The sequence below is a fragment of the Mastigoproctus giganteus genome, chromosome 1 (genome assembly GCF_048544385.1).
Source record: "Mastigoproctus giganteus isolate SK-2022 chromosome 1, ASM4854438v1, whole genome shotgun sequence".
Taxonomy (NCBI): Eukaryota; Metazoa; Arthropoda; class Arachnida; order Uropygi; family Thelyphonidae; genus Mastigoproctus; species Mastigoproctus giganteus.
Window position 1 is genome coordinate 178,544,957 of NC_143575.1, and position 21,193 is coordinate 178,566,149.

The 21,193-nt window shown below is 39.1% G+C and overlaps 1 protein-coding gene across 1 annotated transcript in view; it reads right to left on the reverse strand.

The window, feature by feature from the left end:
• The window catches only part of LOC150091328 (uncharacterized), a 693,262-nt gene that overhangs the window by 63,951 nt on the left and 608,118 nt on the right, over positions 1-21,193 (reverse strand). Inside the window, exon 31 of the mRNA XM_090375165.1 lies at positions 9,326-9,466. Coding sequence (XP_090231291.1) covers positions 9,326-9,466 — 141 coding nt within the window. The remainder of the gene's footprint in view (positions 1-9,325; positions 9,467-21,193) is intronic.

Below are 21,193 nucleotides of genomic sequence, written 5' to 3' on the forward strand. Positions count from 1 at the left end.
AGGTGTAACACTAGATGACAGATAATCATTCTCGCCGCATGCATCAAAACTGTTTGAAAAAATTAGGAACTTCACTTACTCCATGGTTAATATCTCTAAAAAAGAATGGGGATTGACGAAGAAAACCCTTTCAGTACACTATAAGACAATATTCTTACCAATTGTGTCTTATGCCACCAGTGTATGGTTCAGAAATGTTATCAAAGTGAAAATACATACCAAACTGATATCCTTACAAAGCTCTGTTCTTTTAGCTATAAATTGTTCTTCTAGAACAGTATCTTCTAATGCTTTACAGGTGTTAGATGGTATGATGCCCCTTGACCTGTTTATTATATATAAAGCAGTGACTCATCGTTTGAGGAAGGGCCTTTCTACCAAAATATTGGGGATTTCCTCAGATCCAGCAAATAACTTAAAGATAGAAAAGACCAAAATTTGGGAAGAACTTGTAAAGGTGTGGCAAATACGTTGGGATGAAAGTGAGCATGGATTGGTTACTAGGAAATTTGTTCCTAAGCTGATTTTGTTTCAAAGATTCAAGTTTTCCCATGATTTACACCCTCTGTGACCACATCTTATTTACTTACAGGTCGTGATTTCCTCTGTTCTATGCTCTTCAAAAGAGGATTGGAACCTGATCCTTATTGCCCCTGCAGAGGCTTGGAGACGTGGGACCATGTACTTTTCCATTGCCTATTATACTCACAGGTCAAATTGTACCTACAAACGGCAGTTCCAGATCTTACGGAGGCTAATGTAAACATACTTGTGGAAAATAAAATTAATTTCAAGGCATTACAGATTTTCTCCACCTTGGCTTTCAAGAAGAGAATTGAGCTGAGAGCTCAAACTGCTAGGCAATTCACTTAATAGATCTTGAAAATCTAAAGTAATAGATGGAAATCGGCTTTGGGGCATAGTTGCCATATTGTGACAAGTCACCTAACCTGGAACCACAGTATAAAACAACGGGTGCGATTTCTAGATTTGTGTGACAAGGACTCTATTCTCAGTGACTTCTTGGACGTGGACTTCAGGCGAAACGCGTTCAATGGCTCTGTATACTATCAACATTGCTGTTTTGGACAAAACTGGAGACAAATGAAATTTCTGCTTTTCTGTCTTGGATATTATCTATTAGACACATCTGATCCACTTTGGAGACTGTACTAATTACAATTAAACTATTTTGTGTAAGTACATGGCTCTGAGGTGAGGACTTGTAAAGAATCCTTCAGTGTGGGAGAAGACTTAAAATGTAAGATGCTGTGTCAGTTGCCATTGTGTTTGCCCGAGTTGGGCCTTGGCAGCACTTAAATGTTTATATTATAAATAGTGTAGATCAGCGTTATTAAACCAGGGGCATCCTCTGGGGGTACATGGGAGCTTACGGGGGGGGGGGGGGGTACACAAGAGATTAACAAGAACCAAAAATATTTTGGAACGATTGAAACATATTTTTTACTTAACCGTATTCTGTAGTAATTAGATTATTGCCATTATTAAGCTAAGTGGTGATTCATCAGAATTGATGATTTATTCTATTTATTTAAGCGTGTTTTGTATTGGTAAAATATAGTAGACATACATATATGGGGGTAAAAAAAATAAGAACGTGGTTCTTTCGGGGTACGCAAACAAAAAAGGTTGAGAAACACTGGTGTAGATGATGTAATGTTTAAAAGTCATACTCTTTTCGAGGCTTCTCCATGCCTTGTTTGGACTCGGTACTTTTATCACTAAACTTAATTAAGTAGTGATAAATTGCTATAATTTAAGCATCAAGTGCCATGTTTACCTAAAAATAGGTAGTGGTACTACTATGGGTAACTATGCCACTTTATTTTTATTTATATTATTATCTTTTTTTATTATTATTTATTTTATTTCTTTGCTAGCTTCCAGGACTGGGTAATCTGGGAGCGGGATTACTGGCACCCACTGGTAATGCACTACCTCCGGTGAGTGCAGGATTTTGTGCACATATAGAACAATAGACCCAGGCCAGTTTCATCTTGCCTGGGGATGGGCACCAGGCAGCAGCTGCCCAGATGTTCGCTGCTCCCTGGTGGCAAAGTGGCCTAGAGTTTCTACACCAACACAGAGAACAAAGGTGGAGGTGGGCTAGGAGCCACCATGACACACACACACACACACACACACACACACACACACACACACACACACACACACACACACACACACACACACACACACACACACACACACACCCTGGATGATGAAAGTGTATATATATAAATCTATGTAAGTTATGTATATATATGAATGTATGTAAACTGTGTGTATTAATAAATGGAAAAACGCCACGTCTCATTAGTTCATCTGACATCCATTTAGGCCTAAACTTTGAACAATATTTCTAGGTTGGTATGAAAAGTCTAGTAGCTTCCAAGATTAATTCTTTGAATGCTTCCCATTTAAAATTTGCTATTTTTTTGGTAACATCATCAGTTGGTCCCACTCCATAGACTTTAAAAACTGTCTCAGACCTCCATAGTCATCTTTATGAAAGCAAAAACCCTTCCCTTTACACCTGATGGTAGTTACCTCTTTGAGTAAATCCCACATCAGCACACTGTGATCACTGCCACGTAGTGGTTCCTTTATTTGCAAGTTCTTAATGAATAAAGAATCTCTACCGATAATCAAATCAAGAATATTACTCCCTCTAGTTGCTTCCTGAACATGCTGCTGCTGTAGAAAACAATTGTCCAATAAATCCACAAAAGCCTTGTTAGTGTGTGAATGACCTACCCAAGTATGACCTACACAAATTCCAGTCAATATCTGGGAAATTAAAATCCCACATTATAAGACAATCTGATTTATTGGCCCACTCTCTTTCTCTGTACAACTGTTTTTTATACTCATCAGAGTCATTAGGCCTGTAGCCACACTCCTACTCTCAATTTTGCTTTCCTAGTGTTTATGTCACACTAAACTGACTCAACACCAGATGCACTTCCTTAGATTTTATGCGTTTATTAACTAACAGCATAATCCCTAGGCACCTCCGTAGCCAGGTGGGAAGGAGCAGCAGTGCGTAGCACATGCTTCTTGATTAGACCGGGGTTCAAGCCCATCACCACCAAATACAGAGGATGCGGAAAGGTCAGGGAATGACCACCCCACCGGAGCAATATGGCCTTAGTTGCTAATGCTCCTAAAAACCAAATAACAACAACATAATCCCTCCTCCCTTCCTATCCTGTGTATCATTTCTGTACATATTTTACTCCCCAGATTCGAGTTCTTCACTGCTTATACCTGTGTGACAACATGTCTCTGATATCCCAACAATATCCGCCTTTGATGTCTTGACCTGCATTTTAACCTCATGAAATTTATTAACATACTCCTAGCTTTGGTGTACACGCAAGTATACATGCACCTGTTTCTACTCTTAGTTACCCTAACACAGCCCATGTATTTGCTTGTTCTACTATGACTCCCAGCATTCCTGGAAATCTCCAGCACCTTGCTTTCCAGGCTGCTCCTCATTCTAATAGAAGCAGTGCGAAAATCACTTTTGCCTCTGCCTGTGGCCATGGCTAATCTTTTAGTCTGTGTATCCCCACAAACCAGCAGTTTTCCAGCCCACCTAACACTGCCTTGATAGCATCAGCAAATATTCTTGCACCCTTTCCATTTAAGTGTACGTCATCTCTGTAGAAGCAGTCTCTCCTGTCAACAAGCACAGACAACACTGAAAAAAATTCTACCTCATGAGCCTTGCACAATCTCTCCAGGGCAGGCGCCTCTGTAGCCAGGTGGGAAGGAGCAGCAGTGCGTAGCACACGCTTCTTGATTAGACCGGGGTTCAAGCCCGTCACCACCAAATACGCAGGATGCAGAAAGGTCAGGGAATGACCACCGCATATTCCCGGAGCATTACGGCCTTAGTTGCTAATGCTCCTAAAAACCAAATAACAACATCTCCAGGGCTGAATTGATTGACAAGGCACTCATCATATACTCCCTTGTGTCGTGTCTGGGCAGAATTGCAGACACTTTCACATTCAACCCTAACTCGCGACTTTTTTTTCAACATTGACCTCTACTTGTTGAATAAATTTGCAGGTCTCTTACTCTCAATGTCATTAGTTCTGACGTATACAACAATATCACCTTTTGTGCCCTTAAAAGATGATATCTGCTTTACATCATCGACTTTTGCCCCTGGCTGACATACTCTGGTCCTGTTCCACCTATCCGAAATTATCCAACTTAAAACAATTATGCATGCAAAGATAGTTCTGTGTGATAAACAATAAGTTTTAATGAATCAGTTAAAAAATTAAGTTTGTATAACAACATTGAGAAAAAACTAATTAAAAATGCTCTAATAACTTTCAGTTTACACAATCCATTTCACACCGTAAACACTTCAATCATGGCTCCATGCAAGTGCCTATCCAAGCACTGCAGTTGGCAGAAAAATCTTTTGTAGTATAAGAGTACGCTTTTGTGTTCTTGACTAATATGGTTACCTTTCTGTGTACCTGTTCCATGAGATCCATATCTTCATTAAAGTGAGGCTTTTCAGACCTATGTGCAGTATTCAAGATGCTGCCTAACCATTTCCTTACACAATGGGATAATGACCTCTTTGTTCCCACTGGAAAAGTTCCTGTATATCATTGATAGCACCCTATGAGCTTTTTTGGCAGCCTGTCTGCACTGCTCAGAGCTTCATGTTGTATGTACAATTACACCTAGGTCCCTTTCATTTTCCACCACCTTCAGTATGGTAACACCTAATTGGTACAGTATTCTGAGATTGCTGCTGCCCACATGCATTACATTTTCTAATGTTAAATCTCAGTTGCTACTTCTCAGCCCATCAGCCTAATTTGTGTAGGTCTTTCTACAGCAGAATTCCTTGATCCTGCCAACTTGTGTATTACTGTACACTTAGACATAAGTTTGATATGGCTTCATCAATGGTGTTAATAAATACTGTAATCAGTAAAGAGCCCAGCACTTGAACCCTGGGGCACTCTATCCATAACATTAGTCCAAGAAGAGCAGTGCCCTTTATAACTACCCTCCTTCTTCTGCCACTCAACCATTCTTTTATCCATAGCAGTGACTTTCCTCTAATGCCATGCTGTTCCAATTTGTACAGAAGTCTTTCGTGTGGAACAGTGTCAAAAGCTTTACTGAAATTTAAATGTGTGATATAAAAATTGTTTACAGCAAATTCTTTTTTGTTATTGCATCATAAGTAGCTAATCAGGCTAGTGGGACAGGATCCACCCTTAAACTCATGCAGTAATTTCTGTATAATTCCATTCCTGTTTAGATGATTCCACAATACTGTTTTTATCACTGATTCCATTATTTTCTCTGGAAAATAAGTTAAGCTTACAGGCCTTTAATTGCTCATGTTGACCCTTGACCCCATTTTTTTTTTTTTTTTTGTTAGTTGTTGACGCATCGGCTTTTGTGACCATAATGCACCTCCCAAAGTTTTTTGTTTTTACTCTAATCCAAGCCCAAGGCCAGATTCGAACCCGTGACCTTTGGGTTGCCAGGCAGGCACTTTACCCACCCGGCTAGCCCGGTCAGCCCCCATTTTGTGAATAGGCAAGAAATTTTTACTCCTACAATCTATAGGAAACTCCCTTGAATCCTACAATGCTCTCATAATTATTACCAATTGTTTTTTCTACTTCTTTTAATATAACTGGATAGATCTCAGTTGCCTTTTTTTTTTTACTTTTAGCTTCAGCAGTTTCTCTCCAACTTTCTTCTTGGTTATTACAAAATCGAGACGCCTCCGTAGCCAGGTGGGAAGGAGCAGCAGTGCGTAGCACACGCTTCTTGATTAGACCGGGGTTCGAGCCCGTCACCACCAAATACGGAGGATGCGTATTTGGTGGTGACGAAACTGTTGCACATAGAAGACTACTGTACAATTTGGAGCAGTATGGCATTAAGGACAAAATGCTGCTAGGGATAAAGGGATGGTTAAGTGGGAGAAGACATCAGAGAGTGGTAATCAATAGACCCTGCTCTTTATGGACTAATTTTATTAGTGGAGTCCCCCAGTGTTCAGTGTTGTTTTCTGTATTTATTAATGATATTGATGAAGGTGTATCGGGCTTAATGTCTAAGTTTGCAGACAATATGAAGGTAGGCAGGGTTGTTAATGACAGTACACTACTGCAAGAGGATCTAGAAATGTTGAGCAGATGGGCTGAGAGGGGGCAACTGAAATTTAACATTGGCAAATGTAAAGTACTGCATATGGGTAGCAGTAACCTCAGAGTAACATATCAACTGTCTGGTACTACACTCACGATTGTAGAGAATGAAAAGGACCTAGGGGTATTTGTGCAGTCAGATATGAAGTTTTCTGAGCAATGTAGACAGTCTGCAAGAGTAGATCATGGTGTCTTGTTAATGATATACACGAACCTTTCTAGCAGGGATAAGGTGATTATCCCCTTGTATAAGGGAATGGTCAGGCTATACCTTGAGTACTGTACACAGGTCTGGTGGTCTCATTTTAGGTAGGATGTAGAGCTGCTAGAATGAGTAGAGAAGGGCAACAAGATTAGTGAATGGAACAAAAGGTTGCTCACCTGTGAGGCGATCTGATTGAGGTGTATAAGGCCTTGAATGGTTTGAGCAAGTGCAATGCTGATGGGATTCTTCCACTTACCTAGATTAACCACCTGAGGGTACACAAATTCAAATTGAGGAAAGACTACATAAATTCAAATTGAGGAAAGACTAAATAAATTCAAATTGAGGAAAGACTAAATAAATTCAAATTGAGGAAAGACTACATAAATTCAAATTGAGGAAAGACTACGTAAATTCAAATTGAGGAAAGACTACGTAAATTCAAATTGAGGAAAGACAATTGTAGAACAGATGTGCAAAAGTTTGCCTTTAGCCAGCATGTGGTTGATTGCTGGAAAAAACTTCCATCTGTTGTTGTAGAAGCTGACAGGTTAAATAAATTGAAGTCAGAACTAGACTAACATTTGGAGCAAATGAAATGCTAATGCTAATTTTAACTCAGGGAATGACTTGGCAATTTTAACATGTCTTGTGCTTTTTTATGGACCATTCAATACAGCAACATGAGGTTTGCATTATATGAATTTAAAGCAAACAGGTATTAAATTCATATAGAAAGCGAAGTAAATGCTAGTTCCAGAAGGTTTTTTTTTTTTTTTTAGAATACAGTCCCCACCCCTCTCATCCCCAAGCTGGCACCTAGCTTTTGGCAATGGATCTTGAAAAAAATTGACAAAGATCAGTCAAAACTATTAGAAACAATAAAAAAAAAAAAAAACCTCTGTAATGCATATACTCAGCATATACACCCACTAATCACAGTCACAACAGTTATACATATCGCATTAGCATTAGTAGAGGCATATGATGCAAGAAAGCAAGCTTATTCAGCATCAGCCAAAAAAAAAAAAACAAAAAAAAACACACCACTCCCATTTCACTCCTCCATTCGCTCAAAATACCTGTCCAGTTGAGCCTTAAATTTGTTTAAGGCTATCAACTTCAACAATAAGTGATGGAAGTCGGTTCCACCAACCAACCACCCGTTGGCCAAAGGCAAATTTCCGCACATCTATCCGATATCTGTACTTCCTCAATTTGAATTTATGCCCTCTGAGCTGATTATTCTGAGCAAGATGAAGAATCCCATTGGCATTGAGCATGCTCAAACCATTCAAAGCCTTATACACCTCTATCAGATCACCTCGCCGGTGCCTAGTCTCCAGACTCTGTAATTTGCAAAACTTAAGCCTTTCTTCGTAAGAGCAACCCTTTGTTCTATTCACTAATCTTGTTGCCCTTCTCTGTACCCGTTCCAGCAGCTCTACATCCTTCTTGAAATGAGGCCTCCAGACCTGTATACAGTACTCAAGATGTGGCCTAACCATTGCCTTATCAAGGGAATATATCATATGATATGTATCATATGATCAATATGATACATTCATACCATATTGGGGACAATGATCAAGGGTGAAATTCAGGATGGATCATTCAGATAGAAATGGAATTCTGAAAGTTACTGAGCATGGTTTTGTAAAGGGAAAATCACGATTAACTAATCTGGTTAGCTAATTTGGCAGGGTCACCCAAAAGCTGGACTCAGGGAATAATTTCGACATTGTTTATTTGAATTTTAGCAAAGTTGATTCAGACTCACACGAGCAGTTACTTTATAAGCTAGAACAGGTTGGAATCACAGTGAAAATCCTTAGATGGATAGATGGATGGCTTCAGGGAAGGAGTCAGAGGGTTGTGATAAATGGTTATTTCTCAGATTGGGTTGATGTAAGAAGTGGAGTTCCCCCAAGGATCACTGTTGTTTTTGATTTTATAAATGACATTGATGAAGGGATAGAGGGCATGATGTATAAATTTGCAGATGATGTAAAGATTGGTAGAGTAGTTAATGATCACCACCAAGCAGAGCTTCTTCAGAGTGACCTAGACTTCAGGGGTGGTGAGAAAAATGGCAGCTATGCTTTAATTCAGCAAAGTGTATGGTATTACACCTGGGGAACAGTAACCCCAAAATATACACTTGGTGGAGTTGAACTATAGCCGGTAGAAGAGGAAAGGGATTCGATGATTTATTGAACATTTGCTAGTAGAGATAAGGACTTCATAATCCCATTATATACGGCTATTGTTAGACCACATTTGGGATACTGTGTTCAAGTATGGAGACTGCACCTAAAGAAAAACATTGTGCTTCTTGAAAGAGTACAAAGGTGGGTAACTCACATGGTGAGATCGGCAAAAGGGTGTCCATACGAGGAAAGACTTTGAATACATGGGTTGCAGAGCTTGGAAACTAGGCAACCTTAGAGGAGACTTGATTGAGGTGTTTAAGGCTCTGAGAGGCATAAGTAAAATGAATGAGGATGAAATTTTCACAGTTATAAATGATTCTAGAACTAGGGGCCATAATTTCAAGTTACTGTGGTAGATGTTTAGATTGGATTACAGGAAGTTTTATTTTAGCCAGTGAGTTATAAATTACTGGAATAAGTTACTTACATGGGTTGTAGAGGCTGACAGTTTGGGGAAATTCAAAGGTCAGCTGGATTAATGATAGTTAAATGATTAAAAATACATGCATCCAAATATTTTTCACTTTTTACATATATAAACCATTGCAAAACAAAATGATTGCATATTTCCAACCAACATTTCTATATAACGAATTATCATTATAATAAATTGGTTTTATAATACATATATAGCATTTGAACAAAAAATATAATATTTTGGTATATATTCTTACAGAAATAAACTACTAAGAAGTCATTTTCTTGAAGTAGCTTATCAAACATCTTCCTGTTTACTTCTTCAATTTCATTCTTCAGTTCAATCATATCCAGACTAGTTAGCCAATCCAAAACTCTTTCTGCATAACTCAGGTCTCCTGAAATAAAAAGTACATTCAGGTTTATACACATTAGAAGTAATGCAATATTTTTATATATATTTAACTGAACAGGTTTAATAACAACCTCCCTTCCCCACCACTCTGCTGGGAGGGAAAAATCACTAATTCACAATTGCAGGCAGGTGAGCTCCTAATGCAGAGAAAAACTTAAACAATTCGCTTAAAACAAGTATTGTTCAGATAACTGAAGATTAAAGAAAATTATTAAGTTCACAGATTCAGAGCCCTGCAGGTTACAACAATAAATCTTCCAAAAAAACTGCTCACGTCTTCCAGGTGGTACAAATTTTTACCCGTAGTTAGTGCTGACTTCCACAAATCCAGATTGATAATAGACTCCTTGAAGATGCTAATTATTGCATATGGAAAGAATGTTTAGTGATTTTATTCTGTTGACGTCAGAGCAGAGCAGAGGTTTAGGTTGTTAGCATTAGCATTAGCATTAGTAGAGGCATTTGATGCAAGAAAGCAAGCTTATGCAGCATCAGCCAAAAAAAAAAAAACCACTTCCACTTCACCCCTCTGTTCGTTCAAAATACCTGTCCAGCTGAGCCTTAAACTTATTTAGGCTATCAACTTCCACGACAAGGGATGGAAGTCGGTTTCACCAACCAACCACTCGCTGGCTAAAGGCAAATTTCCGCACGTCTATCCTACATCTGTCTTTCCTCAATTTGAATTTATGCCCTCTCAGGTGATTATTCTGAGCGAGAGGAAGAATCCCATCAGCATTGAGCATGCTCAAACCATTCAATGCTTTATACACCTCTATCAGATCACCTCGCTGGTGCCTAGTCTCCAGACACTGTAATTTGCCTTTCTTCGTAAGAGCACCCCTTTGTTCCATTCACTAATCTTGTTGCCCTTCTCTGTACTCGTTCCAGCAGCTCTACATCCTTCTTGAAATGAGGCCTCTAGACCTGTATACAGTACTCTAGGTGTGGCCTGACCATTGCCTTATACAAGGGAATAATCACCTCCTTATCCCTGCTAGAAAAATTCCTATTTATCATTGACAATACACCATGAGCTACTCTTGCAGCCCGTCTGCACTGCTCAGAGAACTTCATATCTGCCTGCAAAACCACCCCCGGGTCCCTTTCATTCTCTACCACTGTCAGTGTAGTACCACAGAGTTGATACGTTGCTCTGGGGTTGCTGTTTCCCATGTGTAGTACTTTACATTTGTCAATGTTAAACTTCATTTGCCACCTCTCAGCCCATCTGCTCAACCTTTCCAGATCCTGTTGCAGCAGCATAGTGTCAGTAGTGTCCTTGACAACCTTGCCTACCTTTGTATTGTCTGCAAACTTCGACATTAAGCTTGATATACCATCATCAATATCATTTATGAATACAGAAAACAATAATGGACCAGACACTGAGCCCTGAGGGACTCCACTAATAACATTAGTCCACGATGAGCAGTGTCCATTGATTACCACTCTCTGTCTTCTCCCCCTCAGCCACCCCTTTATCCACAGCAGCAATTTGCCTCCAATGTCACACTGCTCCACTTTGTGCAGCAGTCTTCTATGTGCTACAGTATCAAAAGCCTTTCTAAGATCCAAGTATATAATATCAAAGTTATTCCCTGCATCCAGTTCTTTTGTGACTGCATCATAGTATCCAATCAAATTGATCAGGCAAGACTTCCCCTTAACAAAACCATGCTGTGTCTGAGCTATAACTGAAGTCTTGTCTAAATGATTCTGCAGTGCTTCTTTAACTAGTGCCTCCATTAATTTTCCTGGAACAGAAGTTAAACTCACAGGTCTATAATTGCTTGTGTCAGCCTTTGATCCTCCTTTGTGAATTGGGGTCACATTTGCACATCTCCAGTCTGCGGGTACCTCCCCTGAGTCCAAGGAAGCTCTCATAATTATGGCTAAGGGTTTGCTTACTTCCTCTGCTGCCTCCTTTAATATAACTGGATAGATCCCATCCACCCCGGGTGCCTTTCTTGTGTTTATCTTCAACAGTTTCTCCTCCACTTTACTCTCAGTTATTACAAGATTCTCTAGCTTACTGCTAGAGTTGCATACACCTCTGGCTTTCCCCTCGCTAAATAATTCCTCATGTGTGAATGTCGATGCAAAATATTCATTGAGTTTGTTAGCTACCTGAGCAGGATCATCAACAGTTGACCCATCGATATCAAGTGGACCAATCTGATTCATCCCCTTCCTTCTAGAGTTTACATAAGTAAAGAACTCTTTGCTGTTTTTCTTTGCATCCCTTGCCAAAGATTTCTCGTACTCTGCCTTCGCCTGCCTAATCTCCTCTGTAACTTGGTTACAGATCAACTTGTATCTATCATAGGCTTCTGTGTCATGTGTTAATTTGTAAGTATCCCATGCATTTTTCTTCTCTGCGATATGCCTCATTAGTTCATCTGACATCCATTTACCTTGAACAATATTTCTTAGTTGGTATGTAAAGCCTAGTAGCTTCCAAGATAAGTTCTTTGAATGCTTCCCATTTTGCATTTGCTGTTGGTAACATCATCAGTTGGTCCCACTGTATAGAATTTAAATACTGTCTCAGTCCATCGTAGTCGCCTTTAAGAAAGCAATAACCTTTCCCTTTATCCCTAATGGTAGTTACCTCTTTGAGTAAATCCCACTTCAGCACACTGTGATCACTGCCACCTAGTGGTTCATTTATCTGCAGATTCTTAATGCATGAAGAATCACTGCTGATAATCAAATCAAGAGTATTCCTCCCTCTAGTTGCCTCCCGAACATGCTGATGTAGAAAACAATCATCCAATAAATCCACAAAAGCCTTGCTAGTGTGTGAGTGACCAGCCCCCAAACTCCAGTCAATATTTGTTCCTAAATGATCTATAGAGATTCTCCAGCCAATATATTCTCAAATATTAATGTGATCTTATCAGTAAACTCACTGCATATAGAATCAGAATTGGCAACTTGAAATGTTTATTAACTTAGGTAATCAGATTTGGGATCACATTAATATCTGGCTACAAGGTTTGCAGCTGGTTAGACCATCCAATGGCCTATTTCAGAACACAGTATTCAATACTCTGAATTTTGTGGAAGGAGGATATAAGGGCCATAGAGGCATAGCAGAGTACAGACACCAAACAGGCTTTAATGCAATTCATTATAATGGAGATCCATTTTTAGATTCCAAATTGCCCTGAGTGATTTTATGTGGAGAGGGGAAATATGGTCTGAAAAGCTAAGCTTTGAGTCAAGGGTAACACCTAAGAATAGGATAGAAGGTGAAGGAGTGAGCTGGTGTCCATCAATAATGGGACAAAGAGCAGGAGTTTTATGACCTACAGAGAAGATGATATATTTAGATTTCTTGAGGTTGATGGCAAGGCCAAAGAATTTTCTATAACCCGTTACTGTCGCTAGTGTCATTAACAACCCTGCTAACCTTCATATCATCTACAAACTTGAACATTAAGCCTGATATATTTTCATCAATATTGTTAATAAATACAAAAAATAACAATGAACCCAACCCTGGGGACTTCACTAATAACATTAGTCCGCAAAAAGCAGTGTCCATTTATTACCATAATCTGTCTTCTCCCACTCAACCATCCCTTTATCCATAGTAGCAATTTGCCCTTGATGCCATATTGCTCCAATTTGTACAGTAGTCATCCATGGTGATATTGTTGTACACGTTGGCACTAATAACCTTAACAGTAAGTGATCTGCCGATTTACTTCACAAGTACAGGTCAAATATTGACCTGTACAATCAATTGTACAGGTCAATATTTGTCAATCAATTCGCCCTGGAGAGATTGTGCAAGGCTCACGGAATAGAATATTTTTCAGCGTGGTCTGTGCTTGCTAATAGGAGAGACTGCATCTACAGGGATGAGATATACTTAAATAGAAAGGATGCAAGAATATTTGCTGATACTATCGAGGCAGTGTTAAGTGGGTTGGAAAACTACTAGATTGGGGGGGGGATTCACAGACTAAAAGATTAATGGTAGCCACATGCAGTACAATGTGTACAGAAAGGACAGATCGGGTAGAGAGGGAGGAGGGGTTATGCTGATAGTTAAACACACAAAATCTAAAGAAGTGCATCCAATTGACATGGGGGGGACAGTGCAATGTTGAGTGTTTGGTGTGACGTAAACACTGGGAAAGGGAAAATGAGAGTAGGAGTATGTTATATGCCTAATGACTCTGATGAGTACAATGAACAGTTGTGCAGAGAAACAGAATGGGCCAGTAAATCAGAATGTCTTGTAATGCGGGATTTTAACCTCCCAGATATTGAATTAAATTTGAAAGTGTCTGATTCTGCCCAGACATGACAGGAGGGGTATATACGATGAGAGCCTTGTCAATCAATTCGGTCCTGGAGAGATTGTGCAAGGCTCACGGGATAGAATTTTTTCAGCGTGGTCTGTGCTTGCTAACAGAAGAGACTGCTTCTACAGGGATGAGATACACTTAAACAGAAAGGGTGCAAGAATATTTGCTGATACTATCGAGGCAGTGTTAAGTGGGTTGGAAAACTACTAGATTGGGGGGGGATTCACAGACTAAAAGATTAATGGTAGCCACATGCAGTACAATGTGTACAGAAAGGACAGATCGGGTAGGGAGGGAGGAGGGGTTATGCTGATAGTTAAGAAACACACAAAATCTAAAGAAGTGCATCCAATTGACATGGGGGGGGACAGTGCAATGTTGAGTGTTTGGTGTGATGTAAACACTGGGAAAGGGAAAATGAGAGTAGGAGTATGTTATATGCCTAATGACTCTGATGAGTACAATGAACAGTTGTGCAGAGAAATAGAATGGGCCAGTAAATTAGAATGTCTTGTAATGGGGGATTTTAACCTACCAGATATTGAATTAAATTTAAAAGTGTCTGATTCTGCCCAGACATGATAGGAGGGGTATATACGACGAGAGCCTTGTCAATCAATTCAGTCCTGGAGAGATTGTGCAAGGCTCACGGGATAGAATTTTTTCTGCGTGGTCTGTGCTTGCTAACAGAAGAGACTGCTTCTACAGGGATGGGAGACACTTAAATAGAAAGGGTGAAAGAATATTTGCCGATGCTATCGAGGCAGTGTTGGGTGGGTGGGTCAGAATACTGCTAGATTGGGGGAATTCACAGACTAATGGTAGCTGCAGGCAGAGGTGAAAGTGATTCTTGCATTGCTTCTATTGTAATGAGCAGAAGCCTAGAGGGCAAGTTGCTGGGGACTTCAAGAGCTGCTGGGAGTCATCATTGAACAAGTAAATACATGGGCTGTGTTTGGGTAATTAAGAGTAAGAACAAGTGCATGTATGCTAATGCTAGAAGTATAGTAAATAAAATTGATGAATTTGAATTGCTGATCAAGACATCAAAGGCAGATATTGTTGGGATATCAGAGCCATGGTGTCAGATAGATATAAGCAGAGCAGAATTAGAATTTGAGGAGTACAATGTGTACATGAAGGATGAACAGGGTGGGAAACGAGGAGGGCTTATGCTGTTAGTTAAGAAACAAAAAATCTAAAGAAGTGCTTCCAGTTGATACGGGTGGACAGTGCAATGTTGAGTCTGTTTGGTGTGACTTAAACATTGGGAAAGGGAAAATGAGAGTAGGAGTTTGTTATAGGCCTAATGACTCTGATGAATACAATGAACAGTTGTGCAGAGAAATAGAATGGGCCAGTAAATCCGAATGTCTTGTAATGGGGGATATTTACTTTCCAGATATTGACTGGAACTTATGGGTTGGTCACTCGCACACTAGAAAGACTTTTGTGGATTTATTGGAGGATTGTTTTCTACAGCAACACGATCGAGGGGCAACCAGAGGGAATAATACCCTTGATCTGATTATCAGGTGATTATTCATGCATTAAGAATTTGCAGATAAAGGAATCACTAGGTGACAGTGATCACAGTGTACTGATGTGGGATTTACTCAAAGATGTAACTACCACCAAATCACAAAGGTTAGGCAGGCAAAGGCAGATTACGAGAAATCTTTGGCAAAGGAGTCAATGAAAAACAGTAAAGAGTTCTTTACTTATGTAAACTCTAGAAGGAAGAGGACGAACCAGATTGGTTTAATTGATAAAGATGGTTTGACTATTGGTGATCCTGCTCAAGTAGCTGATAAACTGAATGAGTATTTTGCATCTACATTCACACGAGGAGTTATTCAAGGAGGGGAATGCCAGAAGTTTATCGTGTAACAAGGAGATAAGTGATTTTGTAACTGAGAGTGAAGCGGAGGAGAAATTGTTGAAGTTAAACATAGAAAAGGCACCTGGCGCAGATGGAATCTATCCAATTGACAGCAAAGGAAGTAAGCAAACCCTTATCCATAATTATGAGAGCATCCTCCGAGTTAGGGGAGCTCCCCTAATGGATTGGAGATGTGCAAATGTATCCCCAATTCACAAAGGGGGTTCAAAGGGTCACACATAATTATAGACCTATTAGTTTAACTTCTGTTCCAGGGAAAATAATGGAATTACTGGTTAAAGAAGTGATACAGGATCACCTAGACAAGATAAACAAAAAATAATTTTTATATCATATACTTGGATTTCAGGAAAGCTTTTTATACTGTTGCACATGAAAGCCAGCTGTACAAATTGGAGCAGTATGGAATTATGGGAAAGTTACTGCAATGGATAAAGGGATGGTTGAGCAGGAGATGGCAGAGAGTGGTAATAAATGGACACTGCTCTACGTGGACTAATGTTATTTGGCAGAGTGCCCCAGGGTTCGGTGCTGGGCTCCATTGTTGTTTTGTGTATTTATCAGTGATATTGATGAAGGTATATCAGGCTTGATGTCCAAGTTTGCAGATGATACTAAGGTTGGCAGGGTTGTTAATGACAGTAAAGACAGTATGCTATTGCAACAGGATCTAGAAAAGTTAGGCATATGGGATGAGAAGTGGCAACTGAAGTTTAACCTTGACAAATACAAAGTACTCTATATGGGTAGCAGTAACCCAAGAGAAACATACCAACTGTGTGGTACTACACAAAGAGGTTTGTTTGTTTGTTTGTTATTTGGTTTTTAGGAGCATTAGTAACTAAGGCCATATTGCTCCGGGGACATGTGGTGGTCATTACCTGACCTTTCCACATCCTTCGTATTTGGTGGGCACGGGCTCGAACCCCGGTCTAATCAAGAAGCATGTGCTAATACAAAGAGGTGGAGAATGAAAAAGACCTAGGGGTAATTGTGCAGTCAGATATGAAGTTCTCTGAGCAGTGCAGAAGGGCTGTCAGAGCAGGTCATGGAGTTTTGTCAATGATATATAGGAATTTTGCTAGCAGAGACAAGGAGGTGATTATCCTTTTGTATAAGGCAGTGGCCAGGCCACCTTAAGTATTGTATACAGGTCCGGAGGCGTTACTTTAGGAAGATGTAGAGTTGCTAGAATGAGTACAGAGAAACGCAACAAGATTGGTGAGAGGAATAAAGGGGTGCATTTACGAAGGAAAGCTTACGTTCTGCAAGTTGTAGGTGGTAGATGACTTTCATCAACTGGTGAAATACCACCACTTTGCTTATTGGAGGCTTGAGGTGGTGAAACATATGTTTAGTCTCTAGAGCAAAGTTTCCGGCACCCCCCCCTCCTCCATACTTCTCCAACCCATGCACGGTACTAATTACTATAGGTTTTGATACCTTTCGTGTTTGGGGTTTTCATAAAAAAAAAAAAAAAAAAAAAAAAAAAAATGTAGCATCTGGAGACTAGGCCTCTATGAGGTGATCTGATCGAGGTGTATAAGGCCTTGAATGGTTTGAGTAAGCTCAATGCTTATGGGATACTTCCGTTTGCTCAGATTAAGAATCTGAGGGGCATAGATTCAAATTGTGGAAAGGTAAATGTAGAATAGATGTGTGGAAATTTGCCTTTAGCCAGCGAGTAGTTGATTGCTGGAACAGACTTCCACCCATTGATAGCTTAAATAAATTTAAGGCTGAACTAGAGAAACATTTGGAGTGACTGGATGGGTGAAATGGGAAGGTTTTTTTTTTTTTTTGCTGATGCTGTATAACGCTTGCTTTCTTGCATCATATGCCTCAACTAATGCTAATTTGCAACGTATCGAAAGCTTTCCTAAAATCCAAGTATATGATATCAAAATTATTTTTTGCATCCAGTTCCTTTGTGACCACATCATAGTATCCAATAAAATTGGTCAGACAAGACTTCCCATTAACAAACTCATGCTGTGGTCACAAAGGAACTGGATACAAAGAATAATTTTGCAGTACTTCTTTAACCAGTGCCTTCATTAATTTCCCTGAAACAAAAGTTAAACTAACAGATTGGTAATTACTTGTATCATCTTTTGATCCCCTTTTGCGAATTGGGGTCATGTTTCCATGGGGACCAGTCCATCGGGATCTCCCCTGAGTCAAAGGAAGCTATGATAATTATGACTTTGGGTTTGCTTGCTTCCTTTGCTGCCTCCATTAATACAACTGGATAGATTCCATCCACCTCAGGTGCCTTTCTTATGTTTAACTTTAACAATTTCTCTTCCACTTTGCTCTCAGTTATTACAAAACCATTTAGCTCCCTGCCAGAGTTTGATAAATGTCTGGTATTCCTTTCCCTGAATAAATCCTCATGCGTGAATGTAGATGCAAAATACTTATTCAGTTTATCAGCTACCTGAGCAGGATCATCAACCATCTAAACATTGATATTAACTGGGCCAATCTGTACTATTTATCCCCTTCCTTCTAGAGTTTACATAAGTAAAGAACTCATTGCTGTTTTTCTTTGCATCCATTGCCAAAAATTTCTTGTAATCTGCCTAACCTCCTTTGTGACTTGATTACAGACCAGCTTATATCTACCATAGGCTTCTGTGTCACCTGATAATTTATATGCATCCTATGCATTTTTCTTCTCTGCCATGAGTCTCATTAGTTCGTCTGACATCCATTTAGGCCTAAACCTTGAACAATATTTCTTAGTTGGTATGAAACGCCTACCAGCTTCCAAGATTAATTCTTTGAATGCTTCCCATTTAGAATTTGCTGTTGGTAACATCATCAGTTGGTCCCACTGTATACAATTTAAAAATGTCTCAGTCCACTGCAGTCACCTTTATGAAAGCAAAAACCCTTCCCTTTACCCCTGATGGCAGGTGCATCTTTGAGTAAATCCCACATCAGCACACTGTGATCACTGCTACCTAGTGGTTCCTTTATCTGCACATTCTTAATGCATGAAGAATCACTACTGATAATCAGATCAAGAGTATTACTCCATCTGATTGCCTTTCGACCATGCTGCTGTAGGAAAAAATCACCCAATAAATCCACAAAAGCCTTGCTAGTGTGCAAGTGACCAACCCACAAGTTCCAGTCAATATCTGGAAAGTGAAATCCCATTATAAGAGAATCTGATTTACTAGCCCAATCTATTTCACTGCACAGTTGTTCATTATACTGATCAGAGTCATTAGGTGTATAACGCACCCCTATTCTTACTGTATCGAAAAATATTTGGCAACCTATATAAAAAGTATGGTGATATCCAGCTCAGGACCCTGGGTTTGCCAAGCCCATACTCACCAGATTAACAGATCCACTGTTTTCAAGATTTTGAATAATATCAGGTTTTTGTTTAATTAAAAGCACAACTCTTGCATTTGTCCTTCATTTTCGCGATTTCTAAACAAAAAAAAAAAAAAAAATCCGACATCTCTGACAAATAACAAAACAAAAAAAAAGTGTCCTTTTGCAGTGTGACGGAACACAACAATCAACGCAATGCACTAAAGCAAACTAAACATTTGGCCTCTCTTTTTTTTTTTTTTTTTTTTTTTTTTTGAGTGGCAGGCGTGACGACAGCGGGGGTTACAAGATAAGAGGTACACTAGTCTCCCAATAATGACTTATAATGCCATGTCTTGTCACTTATTTATAATTTGCAAAACATCTGGTTATACCTTCATATTTATTATTTGAATTTTATGATTTCTGTTTTTTTTTTTTTTTTTCCAATTTGGAATCTTGAAGTGTCCCGGTTAATCTGATCCCAGTAAATCGAGAGTCTGCTGTATTTACTTGTTCCTTGATGACTCCCAGCAGTTCCTGAAATCGCCAGCACATTGTTTTCCAGGCTGTTGTGCATTCCAATAGCATCAGCAAATAGTCTTGGACACTTTCTATTTAAGTGTATCCCATCCCCGTAAAAGCAGCCTCTCCTGTTAACAAGCACACACCATTCTGAGAAAAATTCTACCCAATGGGCCTTGCACGTCTCCAGGGCTGAACTGATCCACAAGGCTCATATCATATACTCCCTTCTATCGTGTTTGGGGCAGAATTGCACACTTTCAAATTCAATCCTAACTCGCAGCTTTTTTTCAACATTGACCTGTACTTGTTAAGTAATTCCGCTGTTCTCCTAATCTTAATGTCATTAGTGTCAACGTGTACAACAATATCACCTTCCTACCTTCAAAAGATGGTATCTGCTCTACAACGTCATCAACCTTCGCTCTTGACAGACAATGCCTGGTCCTGTTCTATGTAATGATCCAGGACTCCATGATGATGAAATGTTTTTTCCTGCTTAGATTACATGCACCAAGAGGCATAAATTGAAACTGAGGAAGGATGGTTGTAGGATTGATGTGCAGAAATTTGTCTTCAGTCAGCAGGTATTTGATTGTTGGAACAAATTGCCATTTGGTGTTGTTGAAGTGGGTAATTTGTAAATTCAAGGAGGAGCTAGACAAACTATCAGAGGGAATGGTTGGGTGATATGGGAAGTGTTTTTTTTTTTTTTTTTGGCTGATGCTATATAAGTTTGTTTTCATGCATTATTGCCACTACTGATACTAAAACTTTTGCATCCACTTCCTTTGTTACTACTTCATAGTATACAATCAGATTAGTCAGACAAAATCTTCCCTTAACAAATCCATGCTGCAGACAATCCAAACAGATAATCTTTGGATTATGCATAATATCAGTGGATATATCAGTGTCAAAACAGATAATCCAAAGATTATCTGTTTTGACACTGATAATAATAATGAACTAATAATGCCATATAACTACATTCCTATTCAGGTTCTCCTTCATTATCTCTTTAACCACTGACTTCAATAGTTTTCCTGGAACAAAACTCAAGCTCACAGGTCTATAATTACTCATTTCACCCATTTACCCCCCATAAACATTACCACCTTTGCAAATTCGTTTGGGGAAAAAAATAAACAAATTAACAGAAGAAAACAAGACAGAATGAGCTAAGTCGGAACGGCCTAGTATAATGGCCATAAAAATCAATTATAATAATATTTTACTTGTGCAAAACACTAAAACTTCAAAAGGAAACTTTAAATTAAAAAAAAAAAAAATATATATATATATATATATATATATATATATATATATATATATATATACTACACTGATGAAATTGCCACAGCATCAAAGTCATGTGATATGTCAATGAAAAAAGTAATGAAGATTATTTTTATTCTGCCATACACAAAAGACAAAAACTGACCGAATCTTTGCTTTTGGTAGATCTGTGAGAGATATCAAGGGGTAAATGAAATATGGCCTAACTGAAAAAATATGACTGGTTAAACTCTATAAAGTATTATCATTTTAAGAATCTGCAGTGATGAGAGTATGCACAGATCAAAAATCATTCAGACTGATCAAGTTACCGTATTTTGAAAGT